Here is a 27,995-nt window from a genome sequence, read left to right on the forward strand (position 1 = left end):
ACTCTTGCTTTTAAGAATTCAGTTCCATTTTGGCAGCAACTCAGTAAGTCTTCTACAGAGATATGCATTTTTACTTTAGTTAATAAGGGAGCAAGAGGAAGAAATTAATAGGTGGGTTTTTCGTTATTTATGTTCTCTTCATTCTGTTGATTTATGGATGTACTGAATTGAATCTTACAAAAGTAAATCTAAAGATTCAAGGAAGCTCTTTGGAGCAAGTTTCAGCTAGTATGAAATAAGTCAACATAAAACCTTCAATAGGCAACTGTTTTTGTTTTGTTTTGTTTTTGAAATTTTCCTACAGCAGAGATGATCAAGTGTACATTTTAAAACTTCTAGCTGGGTAAAAAATTTTGGGGTTAATCTTTCCTTATTAAAGAACCTTATACATATCTGCCTAGCACTTTAAACTGTCACAATCAGTCACTGACTTTTTAGTATACCTGTTTGATAGCTATCATCACTGCACTGTTTAGATGGAAAATAATTTTCTCCACTCAAAAGCAGTTGGTTTAACAAATGTCTATTATATGAATCATATTAACAACCAACAGTTAGTGCCAGACTTTTGAGATATAATAGGCAAGGACAATATTTCACATCCACTTCAATTTCAAACAAAAATAATTTATTTTAATTAAACAATTTCTTGGTATTGTTCAAAACATTAGTCAAGCAATTATCTCATAAGACTTTTTTTTTTTACAAAGGAAAATTTCCAATTTTGGTTTTAAAAAAGGCAAACCAGTAAGCTACATTAGAGATCAGATGTAATATACAGCCTATGCAGCCACATGAGAAATAGTTTTTGCTGCTTTGTTATTACACAGGTAGTTGCTTCCTTCAGCTAAAGCCTGGAGTATTGTATTTGTTTTATGCATATTGGGTTTGGTTCTATTACTTGGCAGGAGATTGTACTCCCTTGAGTCAGCTGTGTTCATTGGTCAGAATAAATTCCAGCATCTGACACCAATTCCATTAATCACAGACAAGCTTGAATAAGTGTAAGATAATAGAAATACAAAAATATCTGGTGAATGGTGAACATTGTCTTACGTATGTATGCTATTCAGTAATACAGTAGAAGAGATCTGAGATATTCTTTTGAGTATGAGATATATGAAACTCTATCAAAAAGGATAAAGTCCTCCTACATAAAATACTTTAACTCAGGCAGAAAGTGTATTAACCAAGTAAATCTCCAACCTGAAAGAATTTAGATGAATTTCCATTTGAAGCCATCTTTGTTATTTCCTTTTTTGTTTACAAGCAATTGGCCACTTAGAATGACTGTGTGGATATTTCATGATTGATAATATCAGTACAGCCCAACATTTGATTTCTATGGTTAAAACTCCTAAAGCCACTTTCTCAATAAATAGAATATTACATTTCAACACAGGGTCTAACAGTTTAGAAGCTGCTCTACCTAACAAGCAGCTGTAGACTCTTTGAAGAAAATGACTTTTTATCATTACACACATGTATTTAGGTTTATATAATGGCCTACTGAAGTGGCAGATTAGACTGAAACCTGTGTGAATGCTCCTTCTACTTCTAACTGAATGGTGTATGGAGTTAGAATCATTTGTTTACACCTCACAGAGTTTTTCAACTATTTCATCATAAATTTTTTTTTTTTTTTTTCCAATTAGGACTTACGGAATGTACCAGGACAAAGTTGGCTTCAATGATTAGGTTATTTCATATCTTAGAATTCAAACTGCAATTCTAAAATTTTACCAACAAAACACTAAGAAATCACTTTAAATCTTAAACGTTGAAACACAGTAGCATATAAAAGTGGTATAACCTAAGAATCTTTTATTTCACTATATTTTCCATCTTTAGGCATTGTAACAACAGAAATGTAACCTATTCATATTGCCATTTGTTCCATTATGCAATTCGAAGCAACACACAGTTTCTTTTTATTTTTATGAACAGATATTTAGACATTTCACACACTTTGTAAAACCACATCTAAAATCTCCAATTCCATTCTTTTATTTGAGAGGCAAAATTTCACAGTTGTTATCGAAAGGAGAGTTCTCATTTTTAAACACCTTAAGTTTACTTATTAGTATAGTAGCATATTTTGGATTCTTAGAATACAGAGTTAGAGGGTGCTCATCATACTGGAAAACCATGTTGGTTTTTTTATCTTGTACAGTATGTTCAAATATAGATACTGAAGAACTCTGCAAAATTTTAATCAAAATTCCCTTTCAGTTCCTTAAATATCGGGAGAACCACGGAAAGAGATGTGTCCTCATGGTCAAATCATGAATCTCTTCCAAATTAATTCTTATAAAGGCAGTTTTGATTATGTTGATCCAGGTAATGCAGTGGTGGAAGGTTGGATAAAGGCAAAGTTTTACTTTTAGTCTCTCCAAATGCTGTCTCACTTGATTTAGGAGGGCTTGGAAATACCCAGGAATTGTCTTCCAGAGAATTTCTGCCATAAGAACTGTGTTCCTGAAAGCATGTACCATCATTAGGAATGGATCTCTCATTATCTGTCCATGACTGGAGGACTGCTTTCTCTGATAAAATCTTTATATCTCCTGGTAAAGGGGAAGATGCAGTATGACAAAGAGCTTTGCCATTCGGTGAGAGAGGGGGATGTCTTGTGTATGTTGCAGTAAAATTCATCAAGTGCAGTTTTGTGCTGTCTTTTCCAAGGTCTTCACTGCATCCTACAGGGGCACAGACTAAAAAGAAAACACAGACTAAGTGTCAGTTTTCATGGCATTTGTGATCATAGAATTCTATAACACGTCACTAATTTGGCTGAATTCTAAAACTGGTTATGAAATTAACATTTTCCAAGTTAGTATGATCATTGAGGCACTGTGACTAGGAGATAAATGACAGATGATCTGAGTTTTAATCCTGGATCACCAGTTTACTGACTGTGACTTTAGATATTTGTCTCTTAGCTGCTCCTGATGTCTCTTTCCTTGTCTGCAGAATCGACATAGAATTCCTGCCCCACCTATGCCATAGAGCTTTTAAAAGATGAAGAACTACATATTTTTTAAAGTTGGAAACTAATACAGTTAAAACACAAAGAAAGATCCTGTTCCTGGCTCTTGCTGTGGCTGGAGAAGGGTTGCAGATGGTTCTGGGGACTAAGACAATTCTCAAGTTTTAGCATTTTTTAGTTAAATATAATATTCCTTCACTTAGTCAAACTCTTTGTCCATAGGCAGTCCGAAAGTAAATTTTTCAGAAGTAATTAATTTTGAATTGGTGAGATCCAAATGAAGTTTTTATATATCAAAGGCTTTTGTGGATAAAGCAGTTTAAATAAGTTTATAAAATCTTGTGTCTTGTAAAACATAAACAGCAAATGTTAATGCTGCTGTGGTCACAATATAGGTAAAGTAAAAAAAAAAAAAAGAAAAAGGCCAAAAAAAAAAAAAAAAAAAAAAGGTTTGTACAAATGCATGCAATGGCCTAGAAAAAGACTACTTAAAAGCTATTATTTTACCACAGCCAGCACATTGGTAATACAGGCTTCTCCTCTCCCTTCAGCTCAAACTATCCTTACCTCAAGAAGGAAGGCGAAGTGTAACTGCTGGACTTCATGTAGTTTTAGAAGAAATAAATTGAACGACATTATAAAATAAGCTCATTATTTTTCCTGGGAGGGTGGATAGGGATGGAGGAGAACTCAAAGTACAGTTTGGCTTTGGAAAAAAGGTGATACAAAGGTCAGGAGAAAGGTGATCTAGTCTCATTTCTGTACTCCTCAAAGCAATGAGTTCTGTGGAAAGGAGTGGTGACCTTGAGCTTGCCACTGTCATAGGAAATGTGCTAGAAAACTTACGTTCCAAAGCACTAACAAGTATTAAGTCAGCCAGGAAGGAACACAAGGATGAGCTATGTCCAAGTATGAAAAGAGCACTGTTCCTTTATTATTCAGGTAAACAAAGCTAGATTGAAAACTCAATGCAGAATTATTCTGTGAGTTCCTTTAAAGAGAGATCTTCTTTGTACCATCAACCTATAGTCTCACATATAACTCTGACCAGTGGAAAACAAGGACAAAGTGAACCATAAATTAAGGTAGGTTTGCTAAAACCCCATATTGTTTTCCCTGATTTATATGTAAACTCTCTAAAAATGATAAGGAGTTCCAAATTCAATTTTCCTTTCCAAAATATAACATCTTTCATTAGTAAACACTCCTGAGAACTATTTATGACACAACCCTCTTGTGCGCTCTTTAAGACATTGTGAAATATAAATAAGTAATTTTAAACTCGATTATTTTTTATAAAAAGTTCTATCTCATTTTTAAAAAGTGCATTCAAATTTATATCACCCAACTTTTTGGAAATATACCTGTTATGTAATACTAGGTACAAATGTACTGATTTTTCTCTAAGGTATAAAAATAGCTTTGGCAAAAGTAGCTACTACTAGTTAACACAAAACTCAAAAAGTTCAATCAGTCAAGCAGTTAAATATGAAAAGCAAAGCAATGAAATTTTTTGTTTGTTTGAAGGGCATGCGGGGAGAACACCTAGTTTTTGTTTAATAGCTATATCCTTTATGGAAAGAAAAGCTTGTAAGAAATGCAAAAAAACCAAATAATGAATCAAAGTTTGCTTTCTTTTTCAAAACAAACAACCTAAAAAGCTAGCTCGTTGGTGTATTCTGTAGCACTGGAATGAATATTTGCTTTTGGTGTCTTTTTTCTTTTTTTTTCAAATATATGAAGTAGCTGTGGTAAAAGGTCAACTAGAGCAAACTTAACACCTCAGCCTTATACACATAAGCAACACTTGGCTGAGAAAAGCCACAAGGGGAAAAGAATACAGTACTGAAGAAAAAACACATCAGCAACACCTTTATGTGTGAAGTTGACCAGTATAAGACTGAAGCCGAAGCAGAGAATGGGAAGCTGCGAACATACTATATATACTTTGGCTTATCAATCTCTCATTTGAGGAGATTTTGATAAGATATGACAGCTAGTTGCTCTTCAGGCAGTTTGGCTGGAATCAGTGGTTTCCGGTAAACAGTGACTTGCCTTTCTTGATTGCAGTTGGGGTTTTCAGTTTTCTTAGTAGTTCAGCTTGTACTTGAGTCACCAGATGTAAATTAGACATTTCTCTCTTCAGTTCCCAGTATGCATGCTGCATATTATCACTGAAATAAAGCATTTTTACAATAAGGTAAAACTCGTCATTCTTTTTACAGACAAAAAGGGATAACTTTAGAAATACGCAGATCAAATTTCTGCTCCAATTAGTTTTGAGATGATGTAAATTAAATGAAAGATAATTTAACTAGGGCATTAATAAGTGAAAAGATCTTGAAAGAATAACACTGTCCCTCTGATATGTAGCAACTAACTATATTATGTTAAATGGTATAATAAAAATAAATATTGTAACTGATGAGAGCTTCTTGCAGGGTCTATTCTCAGAACTGCAATTTCATTTTAGGCTATAATATGCAGCTATTAATTAGTAAGTAGTAAGGAATATGTTCTTTGCATAGAGTTACTTTCATTCAAATATGGATTACTATTTTGGATTTATCTTTCGATTGCTTTGACACTGAATTGAAATGATATATCAACTACTGAATGTATATCCAAGTCCACATTAAAATAAAATTTAGGTTTCATGCATTACATTCTTTATGTTTGACTGGGCTGTCTCATAATGTTGGTTCTAAACCAATGTGACATGACAGCATAAGACATGAAGAGCCAGATGATTTCCTGGTAAGGAAAAAGCAGTGAGAGAGGGAGGATTATATGAAACAGAAATAGAAACTTCAAAAATCCCTCCCCTATTTTGACAATGAAAAGTATTTTACCTCAATTATCTATGAATTTATAATTATTTTAAACCTCTTTTATAGATTTTGCTTTCCATTAAACATTCATATTTGGACAATGAGGATTTTCTTTTTTTGCTTCTTAAATGCCAACTAAGTGAATTAAAATCTTCAGCATATTTTCTCATTTTGTTGTACAGGAATATCACAAAATATTAAATGTAACAATAAATAATCTTACAGAATTAGAAAAATCATTATTACCCCTTAGAGATATTAGTGTAATGTTAGTAGAACAGAAATCAAACTACACAAACCTGCCACCTCATGCTTCAATTTTTGTGTTACCATAAACAAACTTCAAAAGGATAACATCCTTGAAATCTAATATCTCCAATTACATAAGTAACAGATTTAATATATAAAATATAATTATTTTGAATTATAGTAAGGTTAAATACTTCTTTTTGTCAATGAACTTTACACTGCTTTTAAGAAAAACTGCTTGTTTTAGTCTGTTGTTAACATCATTTGTTAAGTTGTCGTGTATCAGAAATCACAGGGCTTTTTGCAGGTTTTTAACAGGTGTCAAATAATTAGTTCACAAAAATTAACCATGTCTACTTCACCAGAAAACATCTGAGATGTTTGCTACAATGAATGTTTCACATAGGAACCTGTCTTAAGTGTGAAGGGAGTTGTTGGTTTCTTGGTATAATTCTGGGCATTCAGTATGCTTTTCGAAGCGGTACTCACATTATATAGCAGTAAGTGTAAACACTGTACATGTGCTAATTCATGCAGATAGTCATGGTATGAATTATACAGCTTAAAAATAGTTTATTACGGTGTGAGACAATAAATCAGTGCCTGTTTAAGAGAGAAGAAGAGCAAATACTCAAGACAGTTTTGAGTACTAAAATACTAAGCATATCTAATCATTCAAGACAACTAGGCATGGAAAATAAGAGAAAGAATCCTAATAATGGTGTTTACAGTGCCTAATATCCACTTTTTGGTTCAATTTAATGAAGATTGCTTAAAACTTAGGTTAAAAACTAGGTCACTGAGTTTAATACACATTTTGTCTTCTTGTTTTTTGCTCTTAATGTCACCTGAATTTAAATCTACAGATGGACAAATGTAAAACTATTACTAAGTATAGCTCTCCCTCTTGTGGATAACATAGTAACTGCAGTTAGTGTTTCCCACTTTACAGTTTAAATATTAAAGTGCTGTAATCTTCAAAGTATGCAAAAAATTATTTAAAATTCTATCTACTTGAACAAAATTTTTAACCATTATTTAAATGATATTGGAAAAGGCAAGTTTTCATCCGTCAAATTTCAGTAGGCTTCCAATTAAATCTCTTATCTAGGTGTTCTGAAGACAAAGTAGATTGTTACCCTTCTATCCTTACCTCAGTTTCCCGAGACTATGAACTTCCGTTAAGTTTTGCTTTAAATGCCACATAAGCAAAATGCTATATGTCATCTATAAAGAACTTATGCAGCTACTTCAAATACTGAAATATAACACTGAAGCTTCTCAAATGAGAACTCTAAAAAACAGATGAAGCACAAATAATGATTGTTGAGCACTTATTTTATACTAGGCACTTTACCCACATTCTCACACCAACTTGGTAAAGTGGGTAACCTCATTTCACACAGGAGGAAATGGGCTAAAAAGTATACTCCAGTCTGCCATGTTGCTGTTCAAAGCTGTCTTTCACTTATCCCGTCTAATGACTGATCACTGCCCTTTTGGAGTAGCATTTTTCATATCCTCATCAATTACCAGGCACCTCCAATATGCTGACTGCCAACACAGTCTCTCACATCTCTGACTTTTAAATGCAATGAAACCGGCTTGCCCACAACCACAGAAGAGGCTACATGTCCTGCTTACAAAGCATAACAGTTAAAAGCTCAATTTTCTTAGTTGACACTACACATGGAACTCTAATACAGAAATAAATATTCCTTGTATGAGAATAGTCCACTTGAGTTTCTACTTCAACTATACATATTTTTCTTTAGCCTTTGAAAATTTACTGAACTATCACATTCCCCAACACCATGGTAAAATTAAACTATGGGATATTCTTAGCAAAGAGTTATAGACTCAGTGTGTATTCTGACAACCATGGTTCCACGCCAAACAAGTGGCTTTCATTTTTTATTGCAAAGCTCAGCAAGAATCATTTACACTGCAACCCAAAGAAAAGTTATAAGACACCATACTTACCCTTATTGTGTGTAATGCACTCTGGTTCTGATTGGCATGTTCTATTCTGACTTATTCCATGTTTTTTAAATGCTTATCATAACTCATAAAATTTTGTGTCACTAAAAAAACACATAAGAGCTTGAAAAACACTAACCTAATCTGCATTTTCTAAACCTGGAATTTACATTTTAGGAAGTCATTGGTAATATCGTTCCACAATGTAGGTTTACAGTTGATGAGTAAAAGAAGTACAGTGACTCTATACCTAGATCTGGTTTAAAAATTGAAACCATCAACTTAAAGCCAAAATCAAAACAGGACACCTGGCAGGACACTGTTTAAATTTCTGACAGGGCTATTACTGTTAGATGATGTTTTACACAATGAGTATCGCATAAAAGGCCTCCAGTAATTAAAAGGTTCACTGTTGTGGGGAAACAGTATACTACCTCGTTTGCCTGGCAATATGATAGAGGAAATACAAAAAAGAAGAGTTTCAAAAAAGGAAGTTATCCAAATAACTGGAAAATATTCCTTAAATATATCCAAACCTTTAGTTAATGGTTTTATGGAAATATCCCTATGTACTTTTTCCAATATAGTAAACTAATCTGTCATCTGAATTGTTCCTCTTAAAAGTGGATGATATAACTTAAAAAGATTAACAAAACACAAGAACATAAATGGAAATAGATGGAAATGATGAGGTGAAAAATACAAAACAGAACAGAATGCAGTGGAGAATGAGGCTAACATAAAAATGCATGATAAAAGTTTACCAACAGTGGGCCACAAATTTGGTTCTAAGTTTTCTAGTACATAACCAAAGAGAGAAACCTAATCAAGTTTTGCAGTTCACATTATCTATGTGATACAAATGGAAACCAATTTGCAAAAAAACACAAGTATATCTGAACACTAAGAGAGCCACTGGGACATGCTGTAATTACACAATTCTTTACATACATACTGCTAGTATGGCTTTAACACAACATAACTTTTAAACTTGAATTTAAGGCAATTCTTTCTAAAAACTGTCCTCTGAATTGATACTGAGCTTTAAAGGACTGAAACTACACACTCTGGAACCACAATTAGAGCTTTGCAGCCTTGAAAATGGAATCATCTCCTTGGGACTTCAAATTTCCCCAAATCCTGGTACAGAGATTCTTCAATATTTTGTTAGTGATCTGATACCTTCAAACAGGTATTTTTGTGGGGAGTCAGGTTTTCAAGAAATTCTTAGTGTATGTGATCCACATTATGCAGTCTCCCATGAATGAAAGCAGAAATTCCATTCTATAGCACATACTTCCAATGTATTATTTATATAGCCCCTGTATTTGATCTCTTCTATTTATTCACTGTCTACTTCTTTCTAAACTGATTTGAATTGGATTATAAAAATGACAAATACAGAAAAATAAGGGGAAACCTAGGTTGACAGGAGAAGGTAACCGACAAGGAAGATAATTTTAAGAAATAGTTTACATGGACACTATACCACGCACATTTTTCAAAAAAACAAGTTTCCTTTCGGTAAACTTAGATAAAATTCAAAGGCATAACTGAAGTACTGTTCAAATGGCAGAGTTAAATAACTTCAACAGAGACTGTACTGCCAGCTCACATAGTCTAATAAAAACAGTTACTGCTGGCACTTGATAGAAAAAGTCTGTCAACCCCTGATCTAGAAGAGTAGCTATATGTCATTTCCTCAAATTGTTTTTCCTAATTGATCATTTCTCTCAAGCAGGTTTTTGATAGGAACTGGCGTGACATGATTCACATTATTTACTTCAGTCAGTAAACTTTGGAAGCCAAATGATCAGTGAAGTCAGATCAGTATTTTTATTGGATGGAGGGTAACAATGTAGAGAGGCTATCTTAACATAGCAGAAACAACAATTATTAGATCACTGAAAACATAGAACTGAAGTTACTTAAGTAAAAATGACACGTATTTGAGGAAAATGGGTTGGAAAAGTATATAAACTCTGATGGCTACTTCTATTTTTATGTGAAGAGGGAAGAGTCCTCAAAATTCATGCTATCCCATGACTGTGCCACTGCACTCCAGGCTGTGCTACAGAGACCCTGTCTCAAAAAAAACAAGAAAAAAAACCAATTTCATTCTATCCCAAAGACTAACACTGGCCAAGTATACCCTTAAGTAAAAGGAATGTTATTTTACATACATAATGAATAATTCTTCTAAGTACGAATTAAGTATTACAGAATACTTTCACATAACTAGTTCCCTAAAATCATACCTAAAATACTACTGAATATTCAGAGAGTTTAAGGCATCCCATTTTTCCACTACTTAAATTCAAAGCTGTTGTTACGTAACAATTAAATTTTGTTTTATAAATATACTGTGATCAGAGGCTACATTCATTATCCAAACAATAGCCATTCATTTTTAAGGTTTTAAGGTTAAGTCATAAAAGAAATCTAAGGACCTACACAAAGTGATTTATGGAAAAGGATAATGTATTATTTTAATGATGAAGAATGGTCATACCTTGAAATGCTTAGTTTTTGGAGATCTCTGCTCTTCAGATTGTCTTCCTGATGTGGATCCTGCCATTTGTTTTAAAAAAAGAAGTTTAAAAGTTATAACTTTTACATTTTATTTAGTCTCAGTTCTTTATTACCAGAGATATGTTTCAGGTTTGATAGAATATATGGTAGAGCATAAAATTAGATTTTATACTCAATTTAAATAAAATACCTTCAATCTATAACAAATATCTCTAAATCACTTCCAATGGTAATTTTCTTTAAAAAAATTAAATTTCTCTCATTTTGTAAAAGAACTTGTAATCTTACAGTATATTTCTAAAGACACCAATCTGAAGTCTATATTCAAATAAGTATTACCAAATTTCTGTCTATTTATGGTACAGCTGAATGAATTCTATGGGAAAAAGGAAGTTTTTTGGTATTTTACTTTTTTGCACTATTACCAAAAACATACCAGAATTTTAACAGGTTACTGTTTTAAAACATCAGCATACATTTCCTCCTTCCACATGGATTAAAAATAACCTGGCAAGGACATCATAAAGTCCCTAGATACTTTCAAGTTTTAGTAGTTTATTTAGGTTGCAGATATGAAAAAGAATCTTCAGAAGATATTTTTTAAATGGACTTAATATGTTTGACACAACTCTGTAACACTTGTTTGCAACGCATTCTCATATAAAGGTTTGTAACAAATAAAAATGATTATCACAGGTACTAATTTAATGGCAGAAGTGGCCAGTATAAGCTCAGAATACAAAATGTAATTTTATCATTTCTTACCAATACAATCTAAATTACATATTTTACAGTGAAACATTAAAAAGCAACATAAGGACTTCATGAGTATTCTGAACTTGAGAGTAAAATGTGAAAAATGCTTCATCTTACAGGAGTTAAAACCTTTCTGGATCTCTGATTTTGAAACCCTTAACAGTTAAGTTAAATCTTAGGGAGCCCTATGGAGAGGGGAAACAGAACGACCCATAGGTCAGGGGAGGTTTGACTACTAACAAGACAGGTATCCTTGGACCTTGTTTTTTCCATTCCTTATAGGAAATGAAAGAACTTGATCAGATCACTTTGATTATCTTTGTATCACCAATTAAATTTTTTTTAAATTAGTATATACTTAGGCATATATGTTGATTGAAAACCTTTGTTTTTAAAGCCAACAATACAAGAAAATTTGACAGCTAGAGTGGAAAAATGTTTTTCCAGCTACTGTCTAACAATTAACACTCTAATGTACATCAGCAGTAAACTCATAGGGACTGTATCTAGTATTTAAAGACCCTTTTCTTGGCTAGTAATTGATCTGCCATGTCCTAAAGGTGGTAATGGATCTGTTCACCAACTACTGCCATATGATGTGGGAGTTTCATATAAGGAGAGGCCCATGGCTACAAAATCTTGGTAAACAATGTTCAAGTTATATAGGTTTCTGTACTACAGGAGAACCTTTAGTATACTACAGCACATTGTGAATCTCTAACTGGGCTACTATTATTAGAGACTTTAGACATCTTTTAAACTAACTTCATTTTACTGAGCAAGTATCTCTTAATTCTTTGGCCCTAGAGTCTGTATTTCTCACAGGATCAACTGTTCTGAATATAAATGGCTGAAATACTGGGGGACACATAATGTGTAAAAGGCCCATAGTGGAACTGCCCCTAGAACATCACTAACATCAAATACTGATGAACTGAGTTCCCTAATGGAGTACTTAAAAAAATAAACCCCAAAACAAAAAGCACTAATATATCCATGTAGGATGCTATTACATGCTTCAGAAGGTTTTATAAAATGCTTCACTGAAAATATCATCTTAAAAAAAGATTTGTTAATATGGCTAGAGTAATGTGAACAAAAATTTCTCTCCTTGGCTTCTTCTCAGATCCCTGTATCTAAAGGACTCTGGTCAGCAACATTATTGAAACAAGATTTGAAAGTACACATCTCACAACATCAAGATTTCAACTTGGAAGCCCTGATGAACTGATATTTCCACGCTTCCTTTTCTAGGTTCATTTCTTTATTTTAGCTGTGACCTTTTTTACTTCACAGCCTTACCCTACCCCTAAACAAATGCCTTTGAAGGTGCGGACCATGTTATAAACACTTTTTCAATATTCCTCTCTTATCTCATGTTCAACTGTTAAAAGTTTCTGGTCTCTCATATTTAATTTAGTCATCAAAGAAAAATGATTTCTGTAAGTTTCTTCTACCTCTAAAAGTCTGTTTCTGTGCTTTGGTCGCTTATGATAGATGAATTTAAACTAAAAGCAAATTTATTCCCTAGCACCATCTAGTGGAAAAGAGTAACTAACATATTAAGAACAGAAATTTCAACACACATAAAAACCTAAAGGCACTGCCCTTCTGGATTTCTTTCATCAAATTTTTTAAAAAAGCATTTACTACTGAACATACTATATATTGGCCACTATACTAACTACTTTACATACTGTAATTTAACCTTCATGAAAAAAAGGTATTTAATGTCTATTTTATAGAAAACAACTTCCAGGGCCGGGCGCAGTGCCTCAAGCCTGTAATCCCAGCACTTTGGGAGGCCGAGGCGGGTGGATCACGAGGTCGAGAGATCGAGACCATCCTGGTCAACATGGTGAAACCCCGTCTCTACTAAAAATACAAAACATTAGCTGGGCATGATGGCGCGTGCCTGTAATCCCAGCTACTCAGGAGGCTGAGGCAGGAGAACTGCCTGAACCCAGGAGGCGGAGGTTGCGGTGAGCCAAGATCGCGCCATTGCACTCCAGCCTGGGTAACAAGAGCGAAACTCTGTCTCAAAAAAAAAAAAAAAAAAAAAAAAAAAAAGAAAACAACTTCCAAAAAGTAAAATGGTGTCCCTAATGTTACATCTAATAAGCAACACCACAACTATGAGCTAAGTTTTCGATTTCATGGTACTGCTTCCTACAGTACAACAAACTATCCATTACGTATAAAAGCTATCAAATTGTTTCTTTTCAAATAGAATATAAATTCTGGTGATTAGAATTCAGAACTTCAAGGTGCAGATCTTGTAAGCATGTCCTTTGAAAAGAGGCTTCTCAGTGGTGATGGCAACTGAGCTAAGGAACAGGAAGCTGAGTCTCTGAAGGAATTGTGCTGTGTAGCCACAAGTTCAAACCTAGAAAATTATCTTTATATGTCAAGTAGGAAAAAAACCACTTTGGCTCTAACAGGAGTTGACAGTAATTTTTGTAGTGTTTCCCTTTTATCAGGAATGGAGGTGCCAAAGTGAGTTCTCATTGCCCAGTTCAGAGGAATTCATTTGGTCAAGGACTAGGCAGCATGCTCTATTATTCTCAGTATCTGGCTCATTCTTATTGAGTGGCCACCTCTCATAAAAACTATATTACAGAAGAAAGAAACATTGGCTCCATCTAAGGATTCAAGGCAGAATCTGCCAGGTAGTCAGGAAGTAGGGGATGGAGTTCCCCTTTGAAGTGGTGGCATCCCAAAGGGACAAGGAATAAAATACACAATTCCTCAAAAGTTTTAAAATGCTTTGGTAAGCAAAATGGTTGAGTGGAGAAACAATTATAATCCTTAGTTGAGATACGTATATGCATAAAATGGCTATTTGCTCCAGACTACTAAGCTTTTCAATTTCTTGTAATAACTATTTAAAATCTGCATTTGGTGCATTGCTCTCACGCTTCCCTGCTTCTTTATCATTTCTTCTTTTAATCTCAGCTCTGTCATGACATCTGAAAATATAGGTCCAAGCTTTTTAGAACCTGATGTAAAATATTGGGCACACAGACTCTTGGTAAGGATCTAAGAGGCAGCTTCTTTTAGTGGATGACTTCAGGCTAACCACACTCCAGCAAGTTGGTAGGTTTTTGTTATTTTTTCCAATTCTTGAATTCTCAGCTATTTGCTGGTAGTTAAAGATGTCCCGGAAGTATTAGTGTTCTGATAATAAGTAAGCTCTGTTACCTTTTCTTTGTTGGTTGTGTCTTTTTAATTCCAAAAATCGAGTTGTCCCTTCTATCTCAATTAATGAAATTATTAAGTAAAATAAAATAGGACTTAAAACCTGAGCTCTAAACTTTAAAGGGAAAAAAGTAAGGAAAATGAAGGAAACTGTCTGAAAGAACAGTTATAATAAACTAATAAGCTTATTAAAAATCAACCTTTTAAAAAACCAAATTGTATAGTTTGGGAACAGACTTAAAGTATATGGCACGTCAAATTTTAGCAGAAATGCTTAAAGAGGTAGATAAACATAATTTTTTCAAGGACTAGAATATTTTCTAAGTAATTACAATTTATGTTAACTCTATGGTTTAACACATACTTAGTTATAAATCCTACATATGATGTACAAAGAATACTGAATTTCTCGATTTAATAATTCTGTAATACCATTTGTTTGGCTTTCTGTAGTTCTATTTTGAGATCGCTACATTCTTTCTTCATCAGTTCCAGCTCTTGTTCTAAACCATGGATCTTCAGGTCACAGCTCAACTTTTCCACCTCCCAGTTTGATGAAGGTGGATTTAAATTCCTCATCACTACAAAAAAAATGGACATTGAAACTGTTATCTTTTCCTTCTACATTGATTGCAGTTCTTAAAAAGGTTATTCTGGTAAAATCTAGATAATAGAAAAACTAACATAAAACATATACGATCAATAGGTTTTAAAGTAATTATTGATACTTTCAAAGATCTATGCTAAGGAGAATAAGAAATCTAGGAATCTTGTTTTAGAATTTCTAAAGACAATTATCCTAAAATCAAGCATATGCTAAAATTGCAGACAGATTAATATTCTGCAAAGTCAAGGTTAAGACAGTGACGAAAATAATAAACTGAGGCTCAGCTAATCATTCCATCTAGTTCTCTCAGAGTATGAAGTTTGACCAGTAAGCCCAGAATATGATGTCAAAATAATCTTATCCTTAAACATTCCACTGCAGAAACTCAATACAACTGGATACTGCTTTATTCCTTACTTAATACCTCAGTCTCTCTTGCTGCAAAAAGCCCCAACCAGCCACGCTAAGAGACTGTATCTCAATCTCCTATCAAAGTCTCTCAGAGGCCCACTCTTTAGCTTGCCTCAGAATATTCATGGGAACAAGCTATTTATCCATAAGCCCCAGATCTAACTTTCTCCCCCAATATTTCATCTGCACCTTTTAACAACCTTCAGTGAGAAAAAGAAATTGTAATGACTCCATGTGTCATTACAGCAGTGTGTTCAAGTGTGGGCAAGATGTTGGGTAAGAAAGAGAAGCCAGGACCACCAGTGGGCTAGATGTTTTGACTTCTACTTCTTGCTTCTGGGCTTCTACTCCTTTCTTCCTCTAGTTCATCACAAACTAGTCCTGAATAAAAACCATCACATTTTCTCTAAGAAAAGTACAATATATAGCTAAGGAAAATTAAAGGAAGTTGATATATGTGAGGGTAGAATAGGGAAATTAACATAAACATAAAAATTTAAAAAATAAGGTCTTAGCATGTGAGTACAGAAAATTGTTAATCAATGTTACAAATAAATGGAAAAATATATAAATTCTGTTAGAATATTTATAACAAGTAACTGGCATACCCTGCTGAGTTTCCACCTCTGTCCTCAGCTGGAGGAGTTCTACTTCTTTAGATTGTAGCTGTTCATTCAATACTTTCAAAGATTCAGAGTTGTCTTTATTCTATTTAAGTAGGGAAAATGCCAAATTACATTCAATAAAATCTACAGGTTGGTATTATACTGTAATTTTCAGGTAGGAAAAAAAAAAACCATTCTTGTCTTTAAAAGCAAGGTGAGAAAATGAACTCAGTTTCTCAGTAATCTCTTTTATTCTTTTTCCAGTTTAGGACATTATTATTCACTGGCTTAAAAAAAAAAAAAAAAAAAAAAGACTAAATCGACCATGTCATCATTTTTCAAAATAAGTCAGTGGTGTTAGATGTATTTAAGTCCTAAACATCATTACATACTAAATATTTTATATAGAAATATGTTAAAATATTATTAAAATTTCCATTTTGTCTTGAACAAGTATATAAAATTTTAATTACTAAATATAAACATTTAACTTACTTCTGATTTTAAACTTCTTGAAGGAGAAAATTCATTTCCAAAATACCTATTTAATTATTTTCAAACCAACTTACCATTTTGTCCAGTTTGCTCTTCAAATTATCTCTATCAATGCAAACCTCTCGATATGCATGATAAGCCTTATTTACTTGTTCTCGTCCCACAGAACTTGTTTCTTCACCAAATCGAGCTATTAGCTAATGGTATGAAATTAGAATACAAAGTTTAAGAGAGTATTCTACAGATATAAAATAAGTTAGTGTTCTGATGGCTCCATATCTTACTTCAATCGTAGTAGTACAGGGATAAAGCCTGGATTCATTCATTTCATTTCCACACAATTAATCTTTACTGATTAAGCAAAAATGTACAGAATATTTTTTGAGCTTTCTATGCTTTTACATAACAGTATTTTATAATTCATGGTATCTGTTTTATAACATTAAATTATAACTACCTGATTCACTGCACACCTAGGCTGGAGTGCAATGGGGTGGTCTCGGATCACTGCAACCTCTGCCTCCCAGATTCAAGCAACTGTCCTGCTTCAGCATTCTGAGTAACTGGCATTACAGGTGCACACCACCACACCTTGCTAAGTTTTGTATTTTTAGTAAAGATGGGGTTTCACCACATTGGCCAGTCTGGTCTCGGACTTCTGACCTCAGTCAATCCACCTGTCTTGGCCTCCCAAAGTGCTCAGATTACAGGCGTGAGCCACCGCACCCAGCCAAGGCAGACTTGACTTTTTAAGAAATAGATGTGTGTGCTAATTCATTAAATCCTTTATATTAGAGAATAGTAACTAATAGGATTGTTGGTCACAAAGTACAGAAATATTTCCAATGTTAACTATACATAAAATCCCATTTTTCTATTAAACTTTAAAACAAAGCAATGAGCTCCAAAATGTCACCTTCTCTCACTGTAGCCTACAAATTTACATAATCAACATTAAAGTAAAAAGAATTCATATGAATACAAAGAAATTATAATTATTTTTACAACTGACTCCTTTCTTCTTATTTCCCACCAAAATGAATCAAACTCTACCAAGCCCCATCTTCAAGTTTTTTTGTATAGCATAACTCATTTCCTTGGATAATTAATTTCCATTACACAGGACAACTCATTCTTTACCCTTGGTGGTAGCTGCTCTTTGTAAAATAAAAACGTTCTGATCTGAGCTGAAAAAATATAAACTAAGTTAAGTTAAAACTTTAAAACTCAAAAATAAAAGGATAACTAAAGAAGATTCCCCATACATAAAGCCAAGTAGACTGGTGCTTCATATTGAATCAGCTACTTTACTTACATATTCTATAGCAGTTAGGTGTATCACAATCATACATGGAAAGGTAAACAGAAAATATTAATTCATCAGTTAAAAGCATTATTCCTATTACATCTGTTAAAGAATAAAAGACAAAGAATACTGAGGTAAAGATTTCAGCCCTGGTAGATATTAAACCTACTGGAACAATGTTCCAGAAGCTTCCTCCTTTGACAATTTCCTTTGTTGGTATATCATTTTTTATTTTTTTTTATTTTTGCCCAGATTTGAAAATTCTGAATAAAATATATACAGCTATGAAGGTTAAGTAAACCTGAAAAAGAAAGGAACATATTTGGACTATAACTCCAAGTTGTTAAATCCTCTCCTACAAATATTCATCAAGTACATGGTATGTGAAACACAGGATGGTAAGTATAATGTCCACAACCAGGGAAAAGAGGACAAAAAGTATTCAAAATTGCAAATATTTTGAATTCTTCCTATGTCACAAAACATAATGAAGGCAAAAGGTAGGATTACCTTTTCTTCCAAAAATCTTATTCTTTTCTTTAACAAAGAGTTCTCTTTCTCTGAATCCTTAAGTCGTTTTTTGATGTCTTCATATGCAGTAACAAGAGCAAAATGAGAAGCAACAGATTCATCTCCTGAATATATTGAAACTGGAGCCACTGTCTCTCTCTTATAGGCTTTTTCATGATTCAGAATGCAGATATCATCTTCTACCAGTGCATCCATGACAGCTGTTTAAAAGAAAAAATATGAATGACAAATGTCCACTGAATAAGCAAAAAGGAAAAAAAGTTACAGTTAGAATAATGTAAATACTTGAACAATGTTTAAAAATCAGACTGTCTGGGTGTATTCTAAACTCTACCATTCAGTGTCTGTCTGACTTTGGGCAAGTTGCTTAACCTCTATGCCTCAGTTTCCTTATTTATAAAGTATAAGAAATAATAGCAAATACTTCATAGATTCTTAAGAATATTAAATAAGATAATATCTATGGATCATTTAAAACCATAATTAGTACATTCTATAAAAGTCTGAAATAACACTTTCCATTAAAATAGTCAAAATTTTAAAAAATACTTTATCCCCAAATATTTCTTCCCTTAACATTTCCACTTAAACCTATTTTAGCAAGTTTGATAGTTTTTCAATTTATAAATTTTCAAAAATTCTTTGAGTATAATTCATTACAACATATTAATATTATAGAAATCTGAATGCATACTCTACTATAGTCTTTCCATACCAGTAATTGGTTATGTTTGCTGTATATTCAGAATAGAAGACAAATAAATTAACATTTGGGTGTCCATTATGTCCCACTATCATGCACTACATTCTTATATTATTATCTCTTTTAATCATCTAAACAATTCTATGATGTAGGTATTATCTATATTTTATAGGTAGGTCTTAGAAAGTTGAATTAGCCCAGTTCAATCTAGAAGAATGTTAAGCTCTGTGAGGGCAGAGGCTATGTCTGTTTTGCTCATCACTGTGTCACCAACTCACCACTGTGTAGAAGTTGCTCAATAAATATTGATTGCTGAATGAAGAGTGGGTAGAGTAGGATTCAAATCAAACTCTGCCTCTAAAACCTAAGAGAAGAAGCTAGTTACCCTGATTATTTAATGAAAATTGACTTGCTCTGTACATCTACTTTTGCTGTTAGGTTCAGCATTACTTCTCTGGGAGTTATGGTCCTGAAAAACATGATGGAAGGAGAAACCGTGGCTAAAACCTTTTAAGACCTCCTGGGAAAAACAGGGTAAGAGGGACTTCAGATCATGCAGGAGAACCTAAAAAGTTCTTTAAAATATTTTTTATTTTAAAATAAAACACTAGACACAGCATTCTAAATACAGATTATCAACGGAATGTCATGTATCTTAGGTCAGTAATTATTACTAGAAAGTGAGTTTTTAAACTATCCCTTGCTTGAAATAAAATTTGGTTACTAGTATCAGTCACTGTTCAAGAACATTAGATGAAGAAACTGCGGTAGGAGGAATTTAAGTACTTTTTCCAAAGTAACATAGGGTTGGGCACAGTGGCTCACGCCTGTAATCCCAGCACTTTGGGAGGCCGAGGTGGGCAGATCATGAGGTCAGGAGTTGGAGACTTTCCTGGCCAACACAGTGAAACTGAAACCCCATCTCTACTAAAGATACAAAATGTTAGCTGGACGTGGTGGTGCGTGCCTGTAGGCCCAGCTACTTGGGAGGCTGAAGCAGGAGAATTGCTTGAACCCAGGCAGGGGAGGTTACAGTGAGCTGAGATTGTGCCATTGCACTCCAGCCTGGGTGACAGGGCAAGCCACCGTCTCCAAAAAAAACCAAACAAACAAAAAATAGTAAGTGGAGAGTTGAGATATAAACACAGGCAATTTAATTATAGCCATATTTCAAACCCATGTTTCACTATGCCTACTTTCTTCCAAAATGTCTAATCTCCCTCCTTGTACTAACTACAGCCTGTAACATTCCTTTTGCCTTATTTCAAACCACATGAATACTAACAAAAGGTTAGCATTTTGCTTTTCTAATTCTACAATTAAAAACTTCCAATCATTGTCAACTAAAGCGAGAGCTGGCAGCATCTTAGCAATTTGTATCTAGGATTGCATGAAAGGCAGATAAAAACAAACGTGTATACTACAAGTCTTGAGTAGGTGAAACCTCCCTTCTAGTCAATCTTCACCAACACCAATTTAACATTTTCTAACCATACAAGACAACTCCACTCTTAAGGTACAATCTTTCCCAGTTTTTCAATAAAGTCCAAGAACAAGAATAGACTATGCTACCTACAGTATACCAAAGAAGTGGCAGATTCTCAGAATCATAATTAATTCATGCTGCTTCTGATACAAGCTGCATTTTCTCCTAATAACAAAGAGTTTAAATTTTCTTACTCTAAAAGAGTTTACTTTTCAGTCTCTTAATAAGAGCAAACATCATTCCAGTCACGCTCTTGCTAGCTGAAACTCTCATTATTTCCTTTCAGAAGAAAAGTACAGGTTATTCTCATGTTGAAATTCAAAGTATGCATATATATCTTCATATAAGACTCTTACACACACACACCCCTTAAAAGTAGAAGTAAAATAAGCATAGATGGCTAGGTAAGTGGCAGAAGACAGTCTAGTTTAAGGAGAGGTAAAATTGTGCCCATACTAGACATTTGACTTAAATAATTTAATAATCACCCAATGGGCAGGATTTATTTGATGTGTATTTTTTCTAAAGACAGCTGAAAACAAGAAATAACATAAACTGCCCTACAAAGTCAAAAACAGATATCCTGTGGTTTGTATATTTTAAGGATCAGGGCTCATGCACTTTTGTTTTACGCAAAGTTCTAATTAGCTCAGCTGTGATTTATTTGTTCATTTTTATCATGAAACAATCATTTACACAGCAAGGAAAACCCACAGTGAGAGGCAGAGTTATGTAGAAAAATTATTATTATACCATAAAGGTAGGCAATACATTTGAAACAATACAAAATGCTATGGAAGCTCTGAGGGATGGGGAGAAGAAGTGGTTTTCACAGAAGATACCACAAAAGAGCAAATGTCTCTTAACGCTGTACCTTTAAATGAAGAGGATGATTATTTTCATTGTATTGTACTTATTGTACTTACACCTTTAGAGTTTGCAACTTCCAGCAGAGGGAACAAGTTCAGAGATCTAAGTGTAGGGAGAGAGATTGAGAAGGGGAGTAGCAGGAGATGAGATTAAAAAAACAGAATGGAGACAAACTGAGATGGTCCTTACTGATAGAGACACTATGGATTTTGGTGCTTATTCTGTTGGTTTTTAAAAAAATAGGCCTGCACATGATTAAAGGGTATGAATACTTACATGTGTTGATTTTTTAAAAAATTCACAACCAGATGAACTACTTAGCATTATGCTAAATGTTTACAAACATTATCCCATTTAATTCTGAAGACTGCCCTATGAGGTACAAAATCTTATCAAACTCATCTCACAGATGAGAAAACTGGGACCTGGAAAGGTAATGAAGTTCAGTCAGGATCACATAATTAGCATGAAACAGGACTTGGATTTTAGAGCCTGAGCTATTAATATTTTCCCCACCCTAATGAATCTTTTACAAAACCTTACACTCCTACAAAACCAGGAACCCCTCAGAAGGCTTACAAAAGTACTTTATATGGAAGGAGGTATAGTGATATAATAATGTCACTTTTTTTTTTTTTTTTAAGTCCCAATCTGTCTCCAGGCTGGAGTGCAGTGGCGTGATCTTGGCTCACGGCAACCTCCGCCTCCTGGGTTCAAGCAATTCCTGCCTCAGCCTCCCGAGAAGTCGGGACTACAGGTGTGCACCACTATACCAAGCTACTTTTTTTGTATTTTTAATACAGACGGGGTTTCACCATGTTGCCCAGGATGGTCTCGATATACCGACCTTTTGATTCGTCCTTTTCTGCCTCCCAAGTGCTCGGATTACAGGCATAAGCCACAGTGCCCAGCCAGTAATGCCACATTTTATACAACATGATAGCTGGTCATTTTTAAGACAATATGAGTAGTCAGACTGGTTTACCTATTGGTATCTGTTGCCATTTTATTTGTAAATCAAAAGTTGTATATATGTTGTCTCTGTAAGAAAACAATGGCATAAAAAGATTTTTCCATTTTATACCATTATTCTATACTATAAACATTACTTAGAATATGCTGAAAAGCAGCATCAAATTGCTTATCTGTCCTAAAAGTTATGTTAAGAAATAGCCACGTATTAAACCACATACAGGCATTGATTGACTTACGACCTATGCAACTTACAACCATTCGACTTTACGACCACAATAGCTAGCCACGACTGCTCCGCGTCTCGCAGTGCAAACGTTGCCCAGCTGGCGTACGACAGTGCGGACCAGCTTCCGGCAGCACTACCATCTCCGCGTGCACCATTTCAACTGTTATCCCAGACTCGGTACAGCAATTTGTGTTTTGTGTCTTGGATATTTTTCATCAAACCCTTCCCAAGATGTCTACCAAGAGGAAATGGTCTTTGTCTACGCCTCAGCCTGCCAAGAAGGAAAGAAAGGCCATTGATCTCGACACGAAAATGAAGGTAATTAAGCAGTACAAAGGAGGAAAGAAAGTGAATGTGATCACACGTGATACGAAGTTATCACACTCGACTGTGTCGACAATTTTGAAAGATAAAGAAAGAATTCGTGAAGCTGTGAAAGGTTCTGCACCCATGCGATCAACAGTTATAATAAAGCAACGAAGCGGGCCCACCCATGAAATGGAGAAATTGCTGCCTCAGATGATGACATCAACGATCGGCAGCCAAGCACCAGCGGCCAATAAAATGTTTTGTACATGTTTATATATTTTGATATGTTTTGCAGTTGGGAAAATGTTTCCTATGGCATTTTTTACACCTGTATTTTGTATTTTTGTATGCACCTGTATTTTGTAATTTTGTATGTTTTGCAAATATTAAACCAGTTGTACTGGTAATGCAGTGTTTTACTTAAAACGGACAAATGTAAATATAAGAAACAAAATGGTGTAGAGATGATACAAATGGCATAAAATGAACAAAGAAAATTATGATATATAACAATAATGAAAAAATTATGAAATATGACTTAAAGATTTTTATAACATCATTTCACAGTACTGCACTGTACACATAGCCTACTCAACTTTGACTAAATCGTGTTACGACTGGCCTGTCGGAACCAATCATGGTCGTAAGTCGAGCACTAGCTGTATTAAACAATCTGCTAGCACCACAGATATGTATCAACTTTTATTATGTTCTAAAATAACCGTCATTTAAATTTGATATAAAATGGATAATTAAAATTTTAATTTCTATCACTGCAAAAATAAATATGAAATCACAAGTATGAGAATATTAATACTTATCGTATTAGTCTGTACAAACCAGACTTCTGGAGAGTAAAAACTACAGGGCCAGGGAAAGTGAAATCTTAGAAAGGAAACAATACAAGGCAGATATCCCAGTACATTAATTAATATAATGAAAGGAAAACTGTTAGCAAAATAACAAAGTAGGCTATATGTAGCCTTTGGTTTTATTGCTATGCAATAATACATTTTATTGCATAGTAATAAATATGATTTACTTCAAGAGGCAATATAGAATACAGAACCTACCATATAGGCCATGATTCAAACTTCAGTTATGCCACATACTGCTGGTGTGAATATCGGCAGTTTACCTCGCCTCTTTGAGCCTCAGTTTCCTCATTTATCGTGGTGCCAATACCTTTCTAGCCAAATTTGGTGTGGACTTGAGATAATGTGTGTGCTATACCTTTTAGGCAGTTCCTGGCATAAATGTGAATTCCCTTGTCTCTGTTTACTTCTCTACAAAGAAGTAAAGGGAGCTGTGGTAATCTGCCCCATAATAAAGATTGAGTTTTATACATTTTAGTTGCGATGAAATGGCTGTGTGTGTATATACAAATTGGTTGGCCTATGAAGTCTGATTTTTTAGATAAATGGTAATAGTGTAACTAGCTATTATTCTGTTTGACAAATTAGAGCAAGCTAGTTATACCATTTAACATTTGGAGACACTTAACATTATGTCTAGTTTTGTTATCACAGCTTAAATTTTCTTAAATATAAACCTATGTTTCATTACTATCCTGAACATTCGTGGGCATGGTCAGTTCTATGTTATGAATTAGTAAACACCCTTTAACTTTTGCATTAAGATTTTACTTTTAATATTACAGAAAGTAATTTCACATTCATCATTTCATCACAATATAATGGGGAGTTAAATAAAACATGTTTACAGGAAAATATATCTATATGTAGTCATGCAAATATTTCATATATTTGGCAACTAAATTTTGTTTCCCTTTAGAGGTTTGCTTAAATATAAAAAGAGAATTAGAAAAGACTGAGGTAAACACTGTTGACAATTATTTTTGAGAACAATGAAATTCCCAAGAATAATAATGGAGAAAGGGCACGATTTGTCAGATAAAGTAGGTAGAAATGAGAACAGCAGTACCTGGAACTTGGGGAGAAACACAGGAAAAAACAAGATTCAAACACTATTTATTAGAATTATTTTAGAACATCTTAAATTTTAGCCTTCATCATTGCAATCAACACTAAGAGAACTTTCAGTTGTTCACATGCTACATACATCAAGGTTTGGGATACTACAAAACTTATCTGCTCATATTAGACTGGTCTTCTAGGAATAAATAGGATTATCCCATCACATTTCATCATCTTTATATCTGCCATTTATTGATCACGTAACATATGCCAGTCATTAACACTTTCACAAGTGTTTTTCTACCACTTAGCTAAGTACTATTATCCAAAGTTATGAACCAAGTCTTAGAAAAGTTAAATACCTTACCTATAACTACACAACTAATCAGTGGCAAAGCTGAGATGTGAACCCAATAAGCTGTTTTCTAAGTCAATGCTCTTAATACGACATTTGGAGAGGCAATACAAAAGGGATTCTGGTTATCCTTAGAAGAATATGGACAAGGAATAACTATGCCAAAAAGAACACTTGCCCAGGATTCAGAAACACAGATTCTAGCCTAGGATTTACTACCCTGATTATAGTTTAATTCACTTTACCTCTCCAGATCGCGATTTTTCCATCTGTAGAATGACAGGGTTAGACTGCATCACTAAGATGCCACCTTACTAAACTGTGAAGGCAAAAGTTTAATATGAATACAGAATAATGGCAACCTAAACAGAGAGAAGGGAATTCACATTTATGCCAGGAACTGCCTAAAAGGTATAGCACAAACATTATCTCAAGTCCACACCAAATTTGACTAGAAAGGTATTGGCACCACGATAAATGAGGAAACTGAGGCTCAAAGAGGCGAGGTAAACTGCCGATATTCACACCAGCAGTATGTGACATAACTGAAGTTTGAATCATGGCCTATATGGTAGGTTCTGTAATCTATATTGCCTCTTGAAGTAAATCATATTTAGAATTTTCATCACCTTTCTACCCCTGAAAAGCTAGGATATTCCCATACCCATTTCACGCAATCAGGCAAAATACTATGGAGCAAGGATTAAGGCTTATGAAGATGAACAGACCAATGCTTACTTCTCTTTCTCTGTCTGCAATCAAAGAGGGGCAGAAACGGCCTAACTAGTTTATAAAGAAGGGTCACCAAGTACCTCTTTTTAAGACATCATCTCTTAATCTGTGTACGTTTGCAATAAAATGCCCTGTAATTCAATAAATGTCCAAAAATCTACTCAGCATTAGATATACAATAAGAAGAAAAACTCCAACTTAATTTTTATGACCCTCACTGAGTTATCCAACAAACTGCGTTAGTCTAGAAATGAGTTTGCATTGCCACGGAAACACAGGACTCTTTCCAGAGTTAGCATAGGTATGAAGAGAAGTCTACTTTTCATTCCTTTCATACACTAATACCCTCTAATGCAATTGGTCACCTACATTCAATGTTACTGGTGTTATTGATAATTATTTTCTAACAGCGATAAGACAACTATACTTGGATTCTGAATGTAAGTTCAGTAAAAAAGAAAAAAGATTGGTTCTATTACTTCACGGATTATAAAAAAACTTCATCATTTTACTTAATAATCAGGACAAGGACCTGCATTGGTAATAGTAGCCAAGTGTTTATGGTACACCAAGCAGTGTGCTTCACCTTTTAGAGAAACGATCTTATTTGTTCTTCATAAGGATTCAGTAAATCTATGTAATATCTCTAAGGCTGTAAAGAATCTCCTCATATTACAGGTGGAGAACCTGAGACATAAAAACATTAGAAAGTAGACGAGCCAGAAATGAAAATCAGGCAGCTGACGCCAGAGCCAGCATAACTCTTAGAAACTATGCTTTGGTGCCTTAGAGTATGTCTTACTCCCATTTCTGAGATAAGGAAAATGAGGAAGTAGTTTAGCCTCTTACTCACTGTCAACTGTGGAAAAATCTGCATTCAGGTACTGGTGTTGACCTAACTCAGCGTCATTTCTCATTATGTTATGCTGTCTCTTTAATCCTAAAACCTTCTATTTGCATATGATGTCTCACTTACAAACAATATCACATTAAAATTTTGTAAATATCTTGTAAAGGAAGCACTGCTCTCAATTTACGCTCGATGGAACGATCACAAGATTGGGCAATGAGATAAGGCGTTTTTAGAGAAACGAAATTGTGCCTTGAGATCTTTCTCAACCCAATTTGAAATTCCAAACTAAAAACCAAAACGTCTTCTATACTTCAGGAGCAAGGGTCGATTTTAATCCTGGTATGTCTGTCCTTGACCCCCTTAACAAATTTGCACGACATCCGGGAGCAACTGAAGGTTTGATTTGTATCGGAGTTTTCGTGGCTATTTTGTCGCTTTCGAGTACTAGGGTTTCTTGTGTGTAGAAGGTGTTAGCCTACCTTGCACGTAGTAGTAGTCACTCAACAAACAGCTGAAGCCTGGACTGAATACCCTATACAAGTTAGACATTGGAGAAACGACGAATACCTGTTAGCCCTCGATCAAGTGCAGGGGGTCGACATTCACTACTCAGATGCCCAGGGAGTACCGTCCTAGACACATGTCCCTCTTTTCTCTCCGATACAGATGTAGTCCCAATGAATGAAAAAAAAAACTGAAGGCGCCCCAGTACGTCAGAGCACGGAAAGAAAAGGAGCAATCAGCTCAGTAAAGTGAATAACCAAGAAGGGCCTGGACAGCTGCGGTGTGGGGGTAACAGGGGGAAGAAAGGGATGCCCAGGAGCGGGCCGCTCCCTAGTCAAAGTCGGGGCGCGGGAGGGAGTGAGGAAAATGACGTGTCTCTGCCGACCCGCAACAGCAGCGCAGGCTGGCCGCGGCACCGCCCGCATCCCTCTCCTCCGCCCGGCCCCGGCGAGTCACTCACCCAGAAGCCAGGCTACGTAGGGCCGCCCCCAAGGCCGCCGAGTTTCGATTCCTTCGTGTTTGGAAACGGACCGAAAACAAACCGGGTCGCCAGGG

The 27,995-nt window shown here is 34.6% G+C and overlaps 1 protein-coding gene across 2 annotated transcripts; it reads right to left on the bottom strand.

Moving 5' to 3' along the window:
* Positions 1 to 1,984: 1,984 nt before the first annotated feature.
* On the bottom strand, positions 1,985 to 27,984 carry AZI2 (5-azacytidine induced 2). Of its 2 annotated transcripts, none has more exons than XM_003936053.4 (8): positions 27,901 to 27,984; positions 18,470 to 18,690; positions 16,728 to 16,850; positions 16,162 to 16,261; positions 14,968 to 15,116; positions 10,562 to 10,620; positions 5,045 to 5,163; positions 1,985 to 2,714 (listed from the first exon to the last, which is right to left on the bottom strand). In XM_003936053.4, the coding sequence occupies exons 2-8, from the start codon at positions 18,683 to 18,685 to the stop codon at positions 2,302 to 2,304; spliced, it is 1,179 nt and encodes a 392-aa protein (XP_003936102.2). In that variant the 5' UTR covers positions 18,686 to 18,690; positions 27,901 to 27,984; the 3' UTR covers positions 1,985 to 2,301. The 2 variants fall into 2 exon arrangements, with proteins under 2 accessions (XP_003936102.2, XP_074261873.1); XM_074405772.1 differs by lacking the exon at positions 27,901 to 27,984 and adding an exon at positions 27,504 to 27,849.
* Positions 27,985 to 27,995: the final 11 nt, after the last annotated feature.

The sequence above is a fragment of the Saimiri boliviensis genome, chromosome 9, assembly GCF_048565385.1.
Source record: "Saimiri boliviensis isolate mSaiBol1 chromosome 9, mSaiBol1.pri, whole genome shotgun sequence".
Taxonomy (NCBI): domain Eukaryota; kingdom Metazoa; phylum Chordata; class Mammalia; order Primates; family Cebidae; genus Saimiri; species Saimiri boliviensis.